This window comes from Athene cunicularia (assembly GCF_003259725.1).
Source record: "Athene cunicularia isolate RWA chromosome 19 unlocalized genomic scaffold, athCun1 chr19_part1, whole genome shotgun sequence".
Taxonomy (NCBI): domain Eukaryota; kingdom Metazoa; phylum Chordata; class Aves; order Strigiformes; family Strigidae; genus Athene; species Athene cunicularia.
This window is the reverse complement of record NW_020799124.1, coordinates 7560401-7581358: the sequence shown is the minus strand read 5'-3', so window position 1 is coordinate 7581358 and position 20958 is coordinate 7560401. Positions and strand designations below refer to the sequence as shown.

General features: G+C 39.5%; 1 protein-coding gene across 5 annotated transcripts in view; it reads left to right on the top strand.

Moving 5' to 3' along the window:
• Nucleotides 1-20958, top strand: part of CUX1 (cut like homeobox 1) — a 228015-nt gene that overhangs the window by 114569 nt on the left and 92488 nt on the right. For all 5 annotated transcript variants that reach the window (XM_026861726.1, XM_026861725.1, XM_026861723.1 and 2 more), the window contains exon 8: nt 11733-11781. In XM_026861726.1, coding sequence (XP_026717527.1) covers nt 11733-11781 — 49 coding nt within the window. The remainder of the gene's footprint in view (nt 1-11732; nt 11782-20958) is intronic.

Here is a 20958-nt window from a genome sequence, read left to right as displayed (position 1 = left end):
ATGCTATTTTCAGTCCATTTATTGGATAGAAGGACATCAGTTGCCTTTATCAGAGACCATGTAATGTTGTTTTCTTCAATAGCCAGAAGGAAATACTTGCTTGGATAGCTAGCAGAGAATAGACACATCACCTATATTCACTTCTAAAGCCAAAAGCATCTAAAACATTCCCCAAATACATCTCCCATTTGAATGCTGTGTTGCTGCAGAGTCAACATTAGCTTTTCTTTTGCACAATATGCACGTCCTTTATGTAGATAAAGGCAAAAAGTAAAAATAAGTTGCATTTATATCCAGATTCTATCACTAAACAATGCCTTTTTGTTGTCCATCATAAAGTACTGACCAGATGCTGCAGGTGCATTTGACAGTGTAAGAAAGCAGGATATTACCATATATTGGTGCTTGTTGGTAAATGTGCTTGGAGGGATATGTAAGCAGCTTGTTGTCTTATACTCTGTAGTTACCAAAGTCAGACTGGATAGAGAGGATGGATATTTTAGAGAACTTGAGCTTTTCAGCTACGATTGAGACACATACAGTGTTCTCTGCCTTAGTCTGTTATGTTTACCCTAATACATGTTCAGGCCACTGGAAAATTACTGTTCTCCACGAGGTAGGAGCTGATGGTCTGTCATTGCTGTGGTGGTAAACAGTAATTTCCCCTTGATATATGCCTGTGGAGTGACACCTGTACATAAAATTGCTTACTGTACTGTTCTGTTTTCAAACTGACTTAAATCTGTTTCATTGAATATAGACTGAGGTAAGTTAAAGAAAAGCATTTTACAGGTTCTTACAGTGATGGACAAAGATAAATAAGTAAGCAGAGAAACTAATAGATACCTAGATTTTTCAAATTACTAAGCTACTCAGCTCTTTCTGTAGTTAAGGAGGAGAGATGCTGAGTGTCTCTGGAAAGAAACTCCTCAAGATGAGTCTGGAATATATATGTTGCTGTAGTAAAAATTGTGGACAGGGTACAATTTTTGAGGTTAATTTTGTTTTAAAGAAGACAAATATACACAAATATGTTATTTTAGCATTGATGTAGAACAAGGGAAGACTGTTCATTTGGGGACTGCAGCTACTCATAATTTTTCAGGTGTGATGGTGATTCTAAAAAAACACCAACAGCAAACCAACAAAAAAAACCCTTGACCTTGCCAACATATGTACTGATTTTACACTTTGTAACTCCAGTGACATTATTGAGTAAGTTTGTGTGTATTTTTAGAGGATGTTTAATCAAAGCACAGACAATTCTTCCTGCTGATTCTTCACAGTTTAAAACATGCCATTCTGATCGAAAAGAATGACACCTAAGATGCTTTCAATTAAAGTATCTAATTTTGAATAAATGATCTATTTTAACTCCATCAGTAAAAATCAGTAAATTGTTGCAGGTGGTATACTTCCAAAATGCCAAACTATCTATTATTATTATTATTTGGAGAAACAATTATAGAACAGCTTATGCAAGTTGCAGAGCAGCAGAGTTAATCATTTAAGACTTGGTCTTTAAAGAAGCTCTTATTTTATACTTTATTATACTTTTTTTTCAAGTAAAATAAGAAATGACAAGTTCTGCTCTCATGGAGTGGGAGCAGAGCAGCCTATTTGTGCACACGTGGCCAGCAGTAGCAGTGCATGACCACAGCCTTTAGCCTGACTTCCTAAGGAAATGAAGCTTCCATGAGTTTGGGGTCTGGTTTACTGCCAGCCTGCTTGGTGATCAGTTTGCAGATCGTCAGTTCCCGTCCTAAATTAACTTGGAAGCCGATGATTGACTTCAACAGAATTTAACAACATTAGAAATCCCTGGCACGGGGAGCTCTGGTAAATCTTGTAGGAACCAGGAGTAGATAGGAAGACAGACAAATAATCCATTTGAGTGGAGAGCTGCAGATTGAGAGAGCAGCAGTCGCCTCTCCACTTGCTGGTTCATCAGCTGTGTATGTGTTGCTGGAAAGCATCCACAATCTCTATTTCCATTTGTGGGCTGGGAGGTGAGGAGATGACATTTAGGGGATAAGGAAGTGACCTAGAAATTTTGCAGGAGGAAGTAGCAATGGGGGGCGGCTACAAAGCACAGATGGGACAGCTGATATTATTACAATAGGTACTGTCTAAACAACTTTATAGGAACAATCGATAGGAAACAGTGCTTTATTTGTATTTGGGCTTACAGGAGAATGTTATTTTATCTCACCTCCATGTAGAGCATCACAGGAAACAGCATGCAAGCTTTCACGGTATCAGGTAAAACTCTGGTCCTACCAAATCAGGTTTTGTAATAGTGCTGACTTGTTGCTTTATACTGAGGATTTTGCTCTCTGTGGGAATCCTGTAGGCTTCAAATCATGAAAATGGGTAAGAATATGCCTGACTCCACCACTTCAGAGGATGTTGCTTGTTTTCTTCCATCAGGCAAAGCACCTTTTTGGACCAAGCTGTATTGACCAAATTTTGCTCAAATGACAGCTGCTCTCTTTAGTTGTGTAACAAGTTAACTGATATCTAAAGCTCTGTAGGTAGACTGCAGAAATGGTCAACTCCTGTCAACAGGAATAAACACCCAGACAGAAGGGCACGGACCCAGAGCTTTAAAGTTCCCACTTCAAAGTCAAGGAACTTCATGGCAGGTGAGAAAGTGTTAGGGTTTGCAAGTTTGAGAGTAAATTGAACTAAGCTACCGTTAATTAAACAATCGCTTCCCAAAATTACTTGGAAAGGATGCCTTAGAGGAGGGTTTCTCACAGTGTGGACCACAAACCCACTAGGGGAGTAGTGAATAGAGGTGGATCCTCTGCATTGCCTCGTATGAGATGCATGTTCCGCCTGCTTATGTCAGGGTCAAAAAGAAATGAGGATTTGGAAAACCTAGGAAACAGTGAGAAACTTGCTTTGTGTAGGAAGAGAGCAGCTTTCTATTAGAAAGACCTTTGAAGCTCATGTTTGGATCCTTGGGAAACAATTTCATCATCAAATCTAACTACAGAGTATACTGAAAAGAAACAAAGTAAGTACAATTACAGGGAACATGAGGTTTAATAATGATGCTGGCTTAATGTGATTAATAAGACTGCTGATTTCCCACGTCTTATCAGCCGACTATAACACTGGTTTGTGTATTTGTTATCTCCATTATACATTGTAGTATGGGTAGATAAATAGAAATACCATGGAGGCAACAGGAAACAAAACAAAAATAATCAAACATGTTTATCACTAGAGCATTAAAATGGCTGCTGTGGCAGACACCAGATGAATTATGCAATACATAACTTAATTCTCTGGGCCACAGATGTTTCATTTTTCCTGCAAGAAGATGATTGAACCTTGAATGACAGTTTCAGGCAGTCTTTGATTGCTCTGTGGGTCACATGCTTGATATGACCTGCATTTGAGTTGCTTTCTACATGCTGTTGCTTTATAAAACATGTAAAATTGACATCATGTTGGCTGCTCAAGGCCAAGTCAGGAGTAATTCCATGCTTTTGATATGCTTTGTGTGCAAGTGAGGGAGAGGGAAGGGTGTCTGTGTTTAAATTCTGGGACGTTATTGAATCAACTGAAGTCAGGAGAGGGGAATTGCAGCAAGCTCTTTCAATTTGTAACATGAGGCACTAGGAAATAGAGAGTTTGCTGCATCTGTGTCATCTTGCATTGTTAGAAAATCCTCAGAGCCGTAATATTGGATCACGCAGTGACTCCTGCTACCCAGGGCATAGCACAGTGCAGATTGGCAATGGCCAGGAAGACAGCTGGAAATATTTGTTTGTCTAAATGAGTATGTATGTCTTCTCTGAGTATGAATATTCAGCATAACCTGAACCTGAAGACTGTGTTCCTCACCCCAAGGACTTGATCCTGCAAATCTGGTGGGTTTGTATTCATACTGGTGCAGTATCTCAATCTCAGGACATGAATGCAGGTACGATTCAGGCATAAATACATCAAAAATTAAACTTCAGAAGGTTCTTTCTTCTTTTCTCCATAATCTCTAAAGGCAGGTCATAATGGTGACACCAGAATTGAATTGTGGGGACTCCTCTCTTTGCCTGCCAGCACTAGAACCTGCAGGAGCATAAGCCCATAGCCCATCAGGTTACAGACTTCTCAGCAGCTCCCTCAGAAGCTAGTGGAAACTGATTTTTAGGTCCATCTAAACAAGGTCACTTATTTCTGCAAATTTCGGGTGCAGAAACTATCTTGTGTTTCAACAGCCTTCTTTGAACTCCTCTGTGACCCACAGGATTGTCACCAGTGGTCTGAGGTGGGAGGAAACCCAGAGTGGTACAAATGTGGACACTTCTAATTACTAATTTTAAAACTGCTCATAGGGCTTTGCAGAGTAAAGCAAAAATACATTGCAAGAGAGAATATGTTTGATCATAAGACCAGGAGAAAAAGGTTTTATTGCATTTATTTTCTCCTCTGAAACAGGCAGTGTGATGGCTGGACACAGAGGCCTGTTCTTGGGGAGAGAAAAACAATAATACTTGAGTAAGAGGTGTTTAAATGGAGGATTAAGCAGTATGGGGAGCTAAGATTCACATTGGCTGTGGGGCAATATATCTAAATATATGCTATGTAAGAAAATAGTGTTGTCACCAAACAAAAAAGATACACCATCTATTTATAGATCGGGCTACTTTTTAATACAACCAGTATGCCTTTTCTTTATCCAGCAGCTCTTCTTTGGTTTGCAAAGTGTGCCAAGGCCATGTGTGTGTAACACTATGGGAATTACAGCTCTGGGGTTCTATGAGTTGATATTTTCTGTTATATATAATTCTTATTTTTTTCTCTTTATATTTTATTGAGCATATCAATTAGTGTCACTCATATCAATTTCTCTCTGTAGAAATGTTTAAGAAAACACTGCTGATCTTTAGAGACTGTACTCCCTAGTGTGTGACTGGAATAAAGCTGATTTCTGTTGTGTTTAAAACTTTATAATTGCAAAAACGATTTTCTTACCCTTGAAATCCTGATTTACTTCATGAAAGAGAAAACAAAATGCTGTGCAGGTTTTTTAGAGAGCAGTTTTTCTATGGATTGAAAAGAGGTTTTATTCTATCGTGTCTTTTCCTTCTAATGATGGAGATGATTCTTGCCTTGTATTGTCCAGGTAGTGCTCAATATCTTGGGCTCTATAAGCAGTTTCTTTAACCTTTATCAATATTTTATGATCACTTGACATCTTTCAAGCACCTGGGACATCGTTTATTTGAAGATCATACCTTCAGCTGGTGCAACTGCTTGATCCCCGTACTTAGGATACTAACCTAATATGCTTAATGAGAAACCTCTGGGTGGGAATTAGTTTATTTTTTCAGCTTGAATCTGTATGCATGCACAGCATGGATAGAAGACTAACAAAGAGAAGAAACAATAATTAATTCTAGTAGAATCAAAAAGCCCCCTGAAAAAGTTAGCATCAACTGTCTCCCCTTTTTGCTAGGGGAGGAACTTGATTTAGTATAGGATAACTGCAAAGGGGGGTCTGGACAATGTACAGTGGACATTTAACCATTCCCCAGATTAATCCAGATGACGTATTGTGTAATCGCTAGAGCACCTGAAACCAGCATTTCTTTGATCTCTCAATTTAAAGCCTTCAGTGTTTCACTGCTTAGCAGAGAGAGGATTTTATTTTTTTTTTTTCAATTGAGTTCCTAGGAAAGGAAACACCCAATTCATTACTAAAGTTGGTGGATTTATGAATCCCTGAACAGAGAAATTCTTTTACAAGAGGCCTGGATTTATATGACATTGGAAAAAGGATTATCTGATCTGAAGATCCTTGGAGGGTTGCTGTGAAAGAAAATATTAACCTATAGCTCTTGCAATTTGAAAAGTAGATTTGAGAATTTACTAGTGAAAAGTGTGTGAATTCTTGCCCTTTGACGTGCTATACTGGTTATGCTGAAATGAACTTTTTTTTGTTTCTTTGTACAACCCTTGTGTCTATGATTTGGAGGTTTTATTAGCAATTAAGGTGGACTTATGTAATATGTGTGTTTGTTGGATTTCATTATGAATTCTAAAAATGCCTAAACTGTGCGTATAGTGATGTTCATAAGATGCAAGAAAAACAGAATTAGTGGATTTTATTTTTTTTTTATTACCTTCTATCAGACGCTTTTTAAGGGCTTAAAAGAAAGTGCTTGGTTCTTCATATGTAGGTCCAAGAAATTAAGTAAGCCAAGCACCACATGCACCTTGGCATGGTCACTGAGGTACAGGGATTAGATGAAGGCATCTACCAGCAGAGCTTAGAAAGAGTCTTGAATTTGAGTAGGAAAATTGTCATTCTTTTTTGCTTAAATTAAAAACAAAATTGAATATTCAAATGCTGGAATGCTCTTGTGCCCTGAGTGAATGCCATGGTCATTGGACTGCAGGCAGTTTTGACGTTATTTAGTGATCCGAAATTACTTCCTAGACTCAGGAACCTTCTCTGATAAAAAATTTTAGTGAAACTTGAAAAAATTCAATGCACCGCTTTTTTGCCCTTTTTTTTCCCCCCCTCCCTCTGGCCATTCTCCTTTACTTCCCCTCCCAAATGTCTCAAAGAACTCTTCCCATTTTGTCTTGTGCTAGCAAAGAACTAGATTATACTGCCTCTAATTTTAAGAGGCTAAGATGTTTACCTATTTCAGCCAAAATTTGCTCTGTGACAATCATAGATGTATGTTACAAGTAGGATTTTTATTTTTTTCTTAATTAAACATAAATTCACATTAGTTGATAATGTATGCTTTTAGTTTGAAATTGCCTGTGCAAATGTTTTAGTAATTAGAACATTTTAACAAGCCCCAGTGGCTCCATATACCAATTGCTCTGACCAGTAAACTTATACATGTTTTTAAAGAAAACAAATGTGTGGGAAAAAAACATTGTTTGTTTTTTGCCAAACCAAAATATTAATCTGCCCTGCTAGTGAAGTTTCTTGGCCACTCCACTGACTGCAATTTCAAAAGTGTCATCTGTGTTTTTCAGTTCTTCCATGTATAAAGAATCCAACAGCAGTTTCCTTCAAGGTTCAGTAAGTTTGAATGTTTAGGGGGCTGTAGCCACAAGATTTGGCAAACCATTCACTTGTCATGTTAATAAAAAAGGAATTGTTTCTGCCTCTTTAAGCTGGTGTCTAAATGAAGGAGTTGGATCAACTGGATTTCAGTCATAAAGTCCAGATTCTTCTTGCTTGCAAGTGTGTAGCTTCATGGTATTTAGGGTTTTCATCTGATGTAATTTTATTTAGAAAAAGAACTGAGCTTCTTCCATGTTACCGATTCTTGAATGTGCTTGCTTGTTATGCTGTTCAAACCTAATCGGTTATCTTGATCTTAAAAAGAAAATTGAGCCTTTCCGTGGTTTTTATTCCCCATAAGCAATTGAATTGAAAAGTGGGGTGGTTTTTTTTTTTATAAACTCCGTAAGTTGTTTTTTTATAGATGGCATGTCAGCTTTGAGGGCTCTTTCATGACTAGTAAAAGCTTACACCCTGTAAAATCTCTAGCTTTTAATGTGTTTTGGTTTTCACTTCAAACACAGTAGCAAGAGAAGAAATAATAGAATATTTCATGGTCATGCCATTTCAACAGTTCAGATTCTTTTTACTTGGCGATGCTTATTCTGTAGCTCCAAATGCTCAGGCTTAAAATTTGATTTCCTAAATTCCTTAGCCTGAAAGTGTTGAAGCTTAGAACGATCTATCTGTAATGCAGACTGAAGAACTGTCTTGCTTGCATGATTACTTTTCCTCTAACACAGAGATTATAAGGAATTAGATCAGATAAATGATTATATCTGTGGAATGAGAAAACACAGGGTAGGTAATATTTGTTCCTGAAAACAGCTTTTACCCACTCTTTTTTATGATCTGTTTTAATGTTAAGAAAGTATCACCCTTGACAAACCCTGCATAATGTTGGGTTGCAACATAGAAATCTGCTGTAAAACACGGTGAATATCAGTGTATTTTAGCAAAAAGTCTTGTTACTTATTACCCCCATTCTCTGTATCTGTCTGAAGAATGACAGAACTTTGGGTTTTTCTCCTTGCCTTCAGCTCTTGGGGCGATGTGGAAATCCAGGCACACACAAGAGGCCAAGTCACGTGTTGCTTCAGGAACAAAGAAAATTAAATCATGAGATCTGTGTCACTAAGCAAGTGAGCTTAGTTCACATGGAACTACTTTGGCCAGAAATTTAGGGTCACTATAACTACAGATTTGCTAAACTTGGCCATTTTTTCCTTCATGGTTCCCACCAGATTTTTAGTGAAAACGTGCAGGACAGGGTGCCAGCAGCCTTGAGCTGGATGGTATTTTGCCTGTCAAGTAGTTCTGTTGAAGTAAAGAGAAATATTGAAATAGGAAGGTCTGAAAATGAGCAAATGTGGTGGATGGTGAATACATCAAAAATTACCTGTGTGGGACTAATTCACTGAGCCAAAGTGGAGTTTCCTCGTACCTTGCAGGTTTGAATTCGACACGGTGCTTTGTAAACAATAAATCAATGCACGTTGTTTCTGTGAGTGCATAAAAGGTGTGAGAACTGTAATTTATTCTATAATAAATACTTCTGCTGAGCAAACAGTGAATGTAGCTATTAGAGACTTTCTCAAATAAGTGATTTTAGACTCCTGAGTGCCAGCTACTGATGTGGTAGTTGAGCTTTTAAAATGAAAAGACTGAATTCCTTTTGAAGATTCTTCTGAATGCTGTTGACACTTGTGTTAGGAAAGAATATACAGTAATTTAATTCATTACTTTACTTAAAGATAGCATTTTTGGTTGCAGCATTAACCTCCATTGGTGTGCAGACTGCTAGGCTGGAGACAAGATGTTTTGCTTGAACGTTTTTGGAGATGCTTCATCCTTTTATTAGGTGTGCGGAAAAGCTAGGTAGAAGAAAATGTATGAAGGAAAGGAGAGTTCAGGATCAGTCAGCTGGTGTGTCTGGATACAAGGACAAAGGGACAATTTTGCCCTTGGCTACAGTTTGACAGTTCTACTGGATTCAGTCAGAATTATCTGTGCACACTGAAGGGCAGAAATGTCATTTTTATGGCATTCTATATCCTCAGTCGCTTTTTTTTTGTAATTGGCTGCGTATACCAGTGCTGTAATAGAGCTCTTAAATCCTGACCCCAGCCAAAATGGCATACAAATACCAGTATTAATACTTCTGTCCATTTTAAATATAGGATTGTCTTGAGTCCTTCCACTGCATTTTTCAGGCACTGTCCTGTGTTTCAGCCTGTTTTACTGCCAGCCACACACCTTTCCACTGGTCCAGGCTGCTTCTCTGGTTTACTGATCTTGGTCCCATCTCCCCTTGGTCCTTTGCCCTTGGACATCCCTCTGTTCCTTCTCTCACTCTGCTGTCTTCATCTGTTTCCCAGCCCTTGACTCCCTTCACTTTGATGGGTCCAGACACCCTCACACTTCTGCCCCTTCCCACTTAAAAAAAAAAAAAAAAAAAAAAGTTCCCTTGGCTGAACTGAAAAACAACCCTCCGGCTCCCAAAGCAGGGTCCTCTGCATCTCCCTGTCCGAGGGTTTTGTGCTTCTGAGTTCTTCACTCTTCTCAGGTTCTGCAGTTTTTCAGACCTTTAGCTGATACCTGGCACCCCCTGTTTGGGAGGAAAGGCAGTGGCATTATTGTTCTCCAAACTCTACAGAGAAGCAAGTGGAAACTGGATTTGCTTAAGCTGCAGCCGGCGTGTAAGGATGGGACATTCCCAGCTCTGATCTGGGAGGCATGTGACATAATCCAGACTTCATTTGCTGGCTCCATATAACCTGAGGCATTCACACATAAATTCAGCCTGAATGCATAAGCTTATATAAAGAGGATCCTTAAACTATCCTGGCTAAAAATATTTGTAAAATGCTGGGAAACAATTTTTTTGTTGTTGTTCATTAGAATGCCCTCTTCCCATTTCTCTACCTCTGTAATAGAAACATAATGGGGTCTCTTGCATGGTCTTAGGAACATCTTTTCCATGTGAAGTACTGTAAGTGAAATACCCCCAAGTATTTTGGGGCTGGAGTCTAAAACAAAACAAGTTCCACGACTACAGAGATCGAACGTGTTATTGTAGGCTTATGTTAACCTGTCCAGGTTAGTCTTCTGGCTACTCTCTGCACACTTTGAATCCTTACTTGCTCAAGGAGAGATTTTTCAATTCAGTAACTAATGTTTATTATTTTTTATTAATTCAAAACATCATGTGCATGATTTCTTTCCCATGTAAGAGCACATTAGCTTTTCCAGCACAAGAAAACACATGTTAATCTGTTTTCCATTATTGTCCAAATTTTTTCAAAATGCAATTCATGTTGCCCCGACAACATTAAAGGCCGTAATTAAAAATAATTTTCCATTAATTTATATACATACACATTTACTTATTATGATCTTTTACTGCATTTCCCTAAGTGTGCATGCAGAAACCTAAAATGCTGTTGAAGAGTAAGTCAACATTCAGTGTAATGATCCAGTGTCGAGTGTGCCAGTACCCTGATGTACTTCAATTAACCATCTTTCCCAGCAAACACCTGCATAGAAAAATGGATCTTCAGTGGGATCATTAGAAAAACAAACCCTGAATTTTCTGCATCAGCAAAGGAAGGGAATTTCAGTATTTCACAGCTTTTACTGATAATGATCTGCTACAGATTAAAAACAAAAAACTGACATTATGGTGTTGGCAGATTGCAAAAGGACTTGCTGGTTAAATCTGCTGTTCATAGGAGATGAGGATAGTGTTTATTGCTTCCATATGGTCCAGAGATATAAGACAGGCAAAATGTCTGGGGAAAAGTAATATGTCTTACTATATCGATACAGAACACACTTTTGGGTCTCTAGGCCCTTTTCCTGGTACCTTTCACAGGTGAGAGCATGAGTGTGAAATATTTGCCCATGATTCAGCATGATGATAAAAAAAGATTGCTTAAGGATTGAATCCATTTGTGTGCTCAAAGTCTTAGAAATGGTGGGGTTTTTTAAAGTGTCAGGGCTGGTAGCTGCCACCTAATGCAGGTATGTGAAGGATCCATTTTTCCTTGACTATTTGTATAGTTTTCAACCCCTTGACTTTCTTAGTCAGCTTTGTAATATGCATTAAGAGCCTGAGTCTAAATTTAGAGTTTCATAAATTTGTGTCAAAAAACTCTTCTCTGCATAATGTAAAATTAAATTTCTTGGTCTCTTTGACCTCATGATTTTTTTTTTTTTTGTAGCCAAATTTAGAACCGAACTTCTAGGCAAACTGAAACAGAAGAGTAACAGTCTACTTCTGTGTATATGTATACATGTAGCTGACTGAAGAACTGTAATCTTGGACTTCTCCATAATTATCACTTGTGAGGCACCTTTACGTGTAGGAAAGATGACACTGCCCTTCTGCAGAAGGTTGGGGAGTAAGATCTTCAAAGATCTAATGAATATGCTGAGATATCAATACACTTACTTTAGTGCAAAAGGGAACGGGCAAAGGAATTGGGAGACTTGCAAACCAGTCCACAGAGCTGAAACCCAAGAGGATATCACTAGTCAAAAGTTTAACTGATCAGTCTTACTGTGTCCTTTTAAAAAAATATTGAAAATTGGTATTGTTTGTGTGAATGTTGCAATTGTACAGTGCATGAACTCATATAGCAGGCATTCTTCATGTGATAACAGTACTTCTGCTCTCTTGTTCTCCCAGGGCTGATGAAATCGAGATGATCATGACAGACCTTGAAAGAGCAAATCAGGTAGGATTTTAAATGAGTCCCTCATAAAATTCCAAGTGTGACTTTTTTTTTTTTCTTCTTCTCTTTTAGATTTCCTGACAGTTCTTTTATATGCACTTAACAGTCATAACTGTGTAGAGTAAGAAAATATGCAAATTTAGAGAAAAATACAGCTCTTCAGGGATACTCTATAAGGATAGTATGCACAGTAGAGTAGAGATTGCCATATATTTACCTTCTAGTAATTTAAACTTAAGTTTCCCACTATAGTTATTCTTGGGTTTATGTTTCTAAATCCATCATGTTGGCCCCTACTCGGACATGCAGGTAATTGGTTTACCCAAATTAAAGAGCTTCTGCCCTGCAGCAGTGGAAAGGCTGCCAACAGCCTTACCTAGGGAGGCCTGACCTTCTGTTGCAGCTTCAGCTTTTGTGGACTTCTCTGGGCTTTTCTTTTTCCTTCCTTTTCTGATATGTTTTATTGGCGTATTAATTTTTAGCAAGGGTTGGATCAGACTGTGCTGCGCAGGAGAACAAAGAAATTTGTAATCTGTTCGTCCAGATGCTAATTTGGTAGATGGTGAAATGTCTCTCCTGCATTCCCTCACAGTGAAATGCTCCCGAGAAAGTAGAACAATTGTATGGAACTTTTTAAAATAAAAAGTTTTTAAAAAACCAAACCCTACACCCAAGCAAAGTGCTTTTCTGGTCCAGTCTGTACTCTGAGTGACTATTTGAGGTGATGAAGGAGATGTGTATGGACATGCTGGATTCATGGGTGATACATGCAATGGGTGATGGTTTCACAGAGGGAAACCTCAACCAGGCATTTGCTACTCAGTGAGCTTCATTAATCCCTCTGTCAGGTAAGATCGTGAAGTGGTTTGAGTTGGAGGGGACCTTAAAGATCATCTAGTTCCAGCCCCCCTGCCATGGGAAGGGACATGGGCGAGGAAGATCAGAGATTTCAGATCTTAAGTCTCTGAGGTTATGGTTTTATAATCCAGCTGAAGCAGCTCGCTTCCAGGAGGAATAGTTGCGCCACGCGGTCCTGCTGCACGCCGCGTGCTGTCAGTTGTGGGCCACATCATGGGCCAGACCAGGTCACTGATCCTGTTGAAAACTAACCCCCCACTCCAGCTGCAGCTTTGTCTTCCTTTTGCTAGATCAGCTTTCAGCCCCCACACTCCCCTGGTACAGCTGACAAGTATAGCAAGTATATTGTCCTTTACTTAGTTCTTTATAAATTGGAAAAATATTAATGAAGCAGAAGGCAGATTTGTAAGTTGTTGGGTTGATTATTTAGTCAGTAAAAGAAAATTGGAGTTTTCACAGTGGGTTTTTAGTTCTGTCAAAGAACTTTTGTAGACGGAGTTAAATATTTATGAAAGTGCTGGTAATTATTTGAAAATCTGTAGCCTTTTTAGAGATGATGTAGGTGTTCAAGATGTTTTGGTAGAATTACTTGGTGATCTTTGCAAAGGCAGTATGTTTTGCAAAGTTATAGCAACGATTTACCCAGTAGGTTTTTTCTTTTCTCAGACTATAAGGGGGGTTGTAGTTAAAGAACAGGTATTACTGATTTCCTAGTTGCCATACTAAAATGGAATAGATCTTATTTATACAGAAATGCTAAAGGTATTTTCCTGTGTAACTAGAACAAACCTGCAATGTTTTTTTTTAATTGGGGTTTTATTTAAATTAGTCAAAATTTATAAAGGCTTACATGCATAACCCTTAGTTTGGTTGTAATTCAGCAAACTCTGAATCTGTATGTAAACATCAGTGTGCAGCTCATCTGAGCTGTTGCAAAGCCAGAAGAGCCCGTTGTATCTCCTCCCTCCCCCTCCTCTGCTTCCCTCCCCAGCTGCTGTGGTCCTGTCCCCTCCCTCACAGCAGCTTTTGCAACCAGGGGACTCTTCATTGAGTCCCTTGAGCTCAGTAAATGCAGAAAAACCTGAATTCGGGGTGAAGGGGCCCGGTTTGTTTTCTGTAGGGTTTAGCAAATTGAGGCAGCTCCACAAAACGTCAGAGAAGCAGCGGCGCTGAGATGAAGCACGTGAGGGGAGCGTGTGGCCTCAGAGGAGACAGGGGAGGGAAAGTTCACCAGTGGAGGAGCAGGGACAGTGAGCTGGTGGAGTACCTCAGCTGTTTGCTGAAACGTGCCCATAGTCCTTGTCTTGTGTGATGCTTTACCTTTATAAAACAGCTCTATAAATTATCACTAAATAATCTTTGTAGCAGCGATTCCTGTGTTTTATTTCTTTATAGCTGGGAAAAAAAAAAAAAAAAAAAAAAAAAAAGGAAGAAATTAAATCCATTGCACAGGCCAGAAAGTGAGTTTGCATCAGGCTGAAGTGTTACAATTGTAGAAACAAGTACTTAATATATTTAATAGTTAAATTAACATTTCCTTTTACCATTTCAGTAAGTACTTATTCCCCATTATTAAGGCTACCTTTAAAGAGTAATGCTCAGCATGACTCCTACTTTGAGGATAGACTGCCTTGCTGATTTTGATGTGATGTTTTGCTGCTCTGGAATTAACACTGACCCAAATGACGGGGATTTGGAGCAGAACTTTACAGAGCAGCAAAATGTTCCCACTGAAAATGTGAAAAATACTTGCTGTAATTTTTTTAATATATGATATTTCTTAAAAATCCCTTTCTCAGTTACTGCCCTTTTAAAATCCAGAGCTGGTGGTTCTGAACTTCCTTTCCTTTGTGTAAGGACAGAGCTCTGACTCTTAAAGAGGTGGGGAGTGCTGTTTCCCTCTCCAGTTCTGCAGTTGCGAGAGGGTGGGTGTACTCACTGACGCTGATCCAGGTGTCCCTATTCTGGGCGATGAAAGCCATGGGCACAGAGTTCATGTGGGAACTCCCACCCTTGTGTCCTGTTGGGTGAAGCATGGACCGTTCTTCTTAGTCTTCAGACTCCATCACTTTCCTTTCACTGTTTTCTCCTCATTTGGATCCTCAAATTGTTTCATGCAGGAACTCTCTGGGCTTGTTTGTGTGCTGTGATCCCCAGAAGAAATTACTAGCTCACAGAAGTAATTACCTTTAAATACCAATGAGCTTAGCAATTTTCTGCTTAGAAAGAAAAAGGGGTAGTGACCGCAAAGCTCGGTTTCTAACTCCATTGTATCGTTTATGCAAGGTATGAACTGAATTTTCCCCAAAACATACCCCTAACTGACAAGAGAAATAAATCCCTCACTTGAGCTGAGCAAGCCGGGGTGGAGGGGTTTGGGGGCGGGTGCTGGAGGTAGCGATGTGATGGCAGCACAGCTGCTGGGATGACAGCCCTTCCCTGGCTTCTAAATCCAGGCACTCAGTGCAGTTAATCCAAGATCTTGAGTGGGGTTTTGCAGCAGGGCTAGCCTCACTCAGACTGACAGAGCTCAAATGGAGTCATTTAAGTACAGCAATTTACACTCAGTGTTCGGGTGAGGCAGGTGCTGGCTGGGAGGTGGGTGTCAGTGGTGGCCTGTGGAGTAACCCTTCCACTTTAAAGTCCTCAGAGCTCTAAACCGGTATGAAAAGAACAAGAATAGTACATTAAAACGGCTGGTCTACCTACGCCTGCCTCGAGAGGAGCCATTAGCTCTATGACGTGTAGCTTTAGCAGGGATGTAAAGTGTGAAGCCAGTAGCCCCCGCTTGCTTTAGCAGGAAGATGCGTCATCTGCCAGACCGCAGCAGGGCTGTGGGCAGCAGCAGCTGGGCTCCGTCAGCCCTCTCCACGTCTCTCCTCGTCCCCGAGGATGTCCGATGTGTATGGCTTGGGTCTCGGAAGGGCTGAAGTCAAAATACAACTCAACGCAATAAGAACAGCTTAGTTTCACTTTACTAACCCACCAGCTCGATAATAAAAAAACCCCAAGAGTTCACCCTCGCATTTCCATGAACATTTAATAATCCTGTAGTTTGAGGAAGGGACTCGTTTTATTAAGATTTCATTTTGCACAATAAATCACTGCATATTTTCTGATATGCTACGAAGTATAATAATAAATAATTAAAACTAAACTACCCTTACTTGTCAAAATAAATGATTTATCATAGTTTGGGACACAGCATCTTTGAATTTTTTATTGTTTGATTCCCAGAATATTATAATTTCCAATCAGTGAAGTTAATGAAGCTCCACTGTACTTCTCTGCATTTGCAACAGTTACAGTTGTGTGAGTGTATGTTTTACACCAATATTTATGGTTAGCACTTTTCTGTACCTTTTCAAGTTTACACCTTTCTCATAAGTGTTTATGGCAGCAAGTCACAAATCTTTGGGATGGCAAATTTATGCAAATGAATTATCCTTCTGTTTCTGTACTTCATCTGGCAACCTGGAATCACCCAGTTGTGCATAAGAAAAACTGAGTTTTCTGTTGAAGACTCATTCCTACATTATGAAAACAGAAATACTTTGAAATTTTAAATTTAGAAAAAAAAATATAGCCAGAGAGGCTCATTTTAAGGTTTTAATATTGAGTCTAAGTTTGTGGTTTCATGTCATAATGTATCCAGATCTGTTTGCTGGCTTTATACAGTCAGTTCACATTGTTTTAAAAAAGTAAAAAAAAAGTCTAATGGGCTTTGTAATTTAGGCTTCCTGAAAAAAGAAAAAAAAGTGCTTTTTCACTTTTAAAAGAAAAAGAGAACTTTAATTACTGTTGGTTAATCCTGGGTTATTAATATTTTAATCTTGAGGAGGAGGAAATGGATTTGAAAAGCAGACTCAAATAGGTATCCTTAGATTTTGGGAGTAATAACAGAAGGAAAACATGGGACAATTTTTTTGGTGGACTATATTGTGAAAGCTATAGAAAAATAATTCATTTGTTTTTCTTCTGTTTCTATGCCATGTTATCCCTTCGGAAAAGCAAATGTTTCCATTGGTTTTCTTTCCATCTTCACAGTGCTGATAGTGCTCCCAGATTTCTACTTCATATTTTTTCTGGAGAAAGAAAGCCAAACACAGAAGCTCGTTATCAATAAAACAAGGACAACTGTTCTTTCTAAAATACATAAACGTTTATTAAAAAATCTAGACTGGATCAGTACCGTTTATTCCACAGAATGTAGCGTTAGATTTTAAGATCTGTAGAGGAAAGATTAGCAAGTTTAAGCATTTTTTGGAACCAAACTATCACTAAAATCCATAAAACAGTGTCTGTTATAGAAGACGAAAGAAAACCTCACCAGGGCATTTGAGCAGAAATGCTGTTCTCAAGATTATTTCTTTTATTTCATTGGGTATCGTACCTTCCTGTCTCTAACAAATCACATTGGAAAATGGTTTGAAAAGATATTCCCACTAAGTGAGATTGCTATAAAATATGTATGGTTTTGAGCAGCAGATGGAATAAATTCTTCTCTTTCACTTAGCAACCCAAATGCGACACAGTAGAGGTAGTGCAAGTGCTGTGCGGGAGGGGTTTGCTCTGACCCACTAGTGGCAACAAAACCAGTGACAGGGCAGTCCTTGTTTTTACGTTTCCACGAAGAAAGGTATTTATCTTGACATGACTCCTTCATCTGTACCAGGGCTAACGCAGATACTGCCCACAAATGCTGCCAGAGTATTTGGTTTTTATTTCTGACTCCCTTTGCAATGAACTAGATCCTCTGCTGTCGTGGTGTGCCATAGTCCCGCTGAATTCAGCAAAGTTAAGCTGTTTTATAGCAGATGAGGTCATTCCCTTCATCCTGTGATTTCACTATCTGTAAAATGGGAATAATAACATTTACTTTATAAAGTGCATTGAGATCCTTGCACAGAGAAGTGCTGTATAAAGGCAAAATATGGTTAATATTATTTTCATACAAACACAGGAGTTTCCTGTAAATGCTTGGCTTTCAGTTGGGAATACATTTATCTGGCAGCATTTCAGAGCGCAAAGGAAAGTGCAATAGCCTGAAGAAAAGAATGAAGACAACCCAACCTCTTCTGTTGGAGGGTTTGGTTGGTTTTTTTTTTCTCATGTAGTTCTTCATTGCTGGAAAAAATAGGTGCCAGAGCCTTGAAGAGTCTTTCATGTCACAGATTTTTCTGATAACCTTGCTGTTCTGTGAAAGCTAGGGTCGTTTAAAGGTTTTAAAATAAATTTTTATATCTCAGGAGTTAGAAAATTAAAGCACATTGAACCAGTGTGCTTTAATTGATCTCATACTCCGAGAAACATAGCTTTTGCAGCAGCTTGCAAGTAAGAATGTCAGCTTCAAGCACTTAAAACGAAGCATGGTGATTACTGCCATAACCGGGCTCATTAACTTCAGCAGAATTACTTGTGATAATATATACTCCTAACCCATAGGAAGATTTTGCCACGTATAGCACTGAATTTAGCATGTAATAAGGAAATATAGTTTGGCTAGTGGAACTTTAAGGGAAAGGTTATACTTTTTTGCTTGCAAGTATCTCATTTTGCTATTCACACCGCTGGTCTTTGATCAAATTAACATTTTACTGTAAGTAGAAGAGCACTCAGTTCATGCTATTCATTATCTTGTCAGGAAACAATGAGAATAATTTAAACTGGATATATTGTGTAAGGCACCTTTTTTTTTTCTTTTTTTATTTTTTAATTGGAAAGCACATGGCAACATTATGATCATGACCTAGTGGCTCCACTGTGAACAGTACAATATTTACATGCTATATTAAAGAATGAAACAATGAAAGTATTTTGAAATATTTTGTTACCAAGGGAGGGAGGGGTAGCTCTATGCTAGAGAAACAGTGGTATAGAAATTAGGAGGAATTGTATGACTGAACTATCCAGAAAAATAGGATTATGCTGGATCTGCATGATCTCTATCAAGGCCAGTAGTGTGACAGTCACTGGTCATCATGTGTCTTCTCGGCTGCGAATAGTGGATTTGGAAGTAAGAAACCAAGGGCTTTAGCATTGACTGATGAAAAGCAACTATAGTATGGGATGCGTATTTCTTAGTCTAAGTGGGATAGTTTCACACAAAGAGAAGGTTGCATGAACTTTCCGGTGGCTCCAAGTTGTGCAAGATTGCTAGTTTTTAGCCATTTTCCATACTGGGTGTCTGTCTCTGGCTGCACTCTCTTTTCTTATTTCAGGGAAAATTGTTCAACTTTTTGTAAGAACAAGATTAGGAAAAAAAAAATCCAGTTTTCCCCACATGTTACGAGTTGTTCTTGCTGTTTTGGTGAGGAGCCTGCTGTGCCCATATTTAAGAGAAGGGGCTTGGCACTTGATGAGGGAGGGTTTGCCTTTTTCTCAGGGTTGTATCTTCTGTTGCTTCAAGTAGGAAAAAGAAGAAGAAAAAAAAAAAAAACGCCCCAAGTTTGGCCAGCCTATAAGCATCTGAAAAAAAGAGTTCACACAAACTCAACAGAATCTGGTTTGAATTTGTCGGCTTTGATGTCCGTGCCTGTCCCAAGCATGCTGCAGTCTATCACTGCGCCGGCGGGGTGAACATTAACCAGCTAGGTTTTTCTTCTCTTGGTTGTAATGTAAGGTTCAGCGCCACTTTGACGGAGAGCACTGGGAGGGGAGATGCTCCCCCAGGCTGCCCCTGCCACGATGGGGAGACAGGCAACGTTGGCGTGAGCGCAGGGGGTGGAGAGGGGATTCATGGTGGGGAGGGAGGGAGGAGAAGGACCGGCACAGAGCTGCTGTGAGGTCACCTGGAGAAGAAGCAACAAGGAAGAGAGGAAGGAGGAAATCATGGGGTAAGACCACTTCTGGAAGTTCGTGTGATTTGTTAGGTTGTGCGAGGTATGAGCTTGCTTTTGTCTGCCTGAAGCTAAAGGCACTAGGGAGCTGAGAGAAGACTGAACTGGTGCTTCCAGCAGCCAGAATTAATTAGGAGGGGGACAAAGTGACAAGCAGAGAGGGGTAGGATTCAGAGAGGCAAACCTGGAGGGTGTGGCAGGGGAGCAGCACTGCAGCTGCTGTATGGGGTCTCGGGGGCAGGCGAGCCGGTGGGAAACAGCCAAGGGTGGCCCGTGCCCGCGGTGAGGCTGCGGCTGCCACCCCCGTCAGAGCACCCTCTCGGGAGCATGCGGGGGGCTGGAGGAGCCCCTGTACCTCAAAATGGGGGCTTGTGCCAGTGTGTTCATTAGCTTTCTGAAGTGCTTAGATCCTTCGGAGGTGGAAACCAAAGCACAGCCCGTGAGGAAACAATTAATCCTGTCTGCAGAGGAGGGTGGGATTAGTTTGCAGTAAATAAATGGCAGAGGTCACACACGGAACAAGTTGGACAAAGCAAAATGTTCATCCACTGAGCAATATTCACCTCGAGAGTGGAATGAAGTAGGGCGACTTGTTGGGAAAAAGCAACAGCATGTTACTGAGCAATTCCAGCCTGCCTCCCAAAGTCCTGCACACAGGGGGTGGACAAACATACCCGCAGCCTTGGGGTTGGCTTTTCAAAACTTTTAAGTGCTCAGTTTTGAAACTACTGTTCTTTTCACAGGTTTTTATGTGTAATTTATAATTTATATTGCAATAGCACCCAAAAGTGCTTTCCAGAGACTGAACACATCTATAATTCTGGCTCTAAAAAGCTTCCATTCTGGAGGGGAAAAAAAAAAAAAAATTGACCAGTATTTCCCGAATAGAATTGCCCAAAGTTTCTGTTGATGTATTTTTAACAATGCATAGTATGAAAGCTTGTCTAATATTATTCACAGGATTACAACAGGTGTTCTGAATTGGCTGGGGAGGCTATGCAGAAAGGGCAGCTGACAGCTTACTGTATATGCAGATGTAACATCTATTAGAAATATCCTCTGTGGTTTGCTTGCATGCAAGCTGAATAGATTCTCAAAACAATGCTGCTGTGAATGGAAGCCATCAGCAGAATTGCTTAAGGCTGCAAAACCCATTACTTATACAACAGTAGATGCAAGAGCAAGTGCCACAGTGCAGTAACTTGTCCTGCTTTGCTGGAGTTGTTTAGCAGTTATTAGATCAATTTATGTACATCCACATCTAATGAAGTACGAGAAAATAATTTATCTCCATGTGTATTGTTAGCTCAGTTTTTTATCCTAATATTAGCAAGCTGCATAAGCAACCTGAACTTTGTCTTTTTGTGCCTTTTTAACGCTGCTACAGTTCTTCAAGCACACAATAGGTTGTCCCATGCTCTGATTATTAGAGCCATGTCACTGTACTTTTTACAATTACATTTTAATTACAGCTGTAGAACCT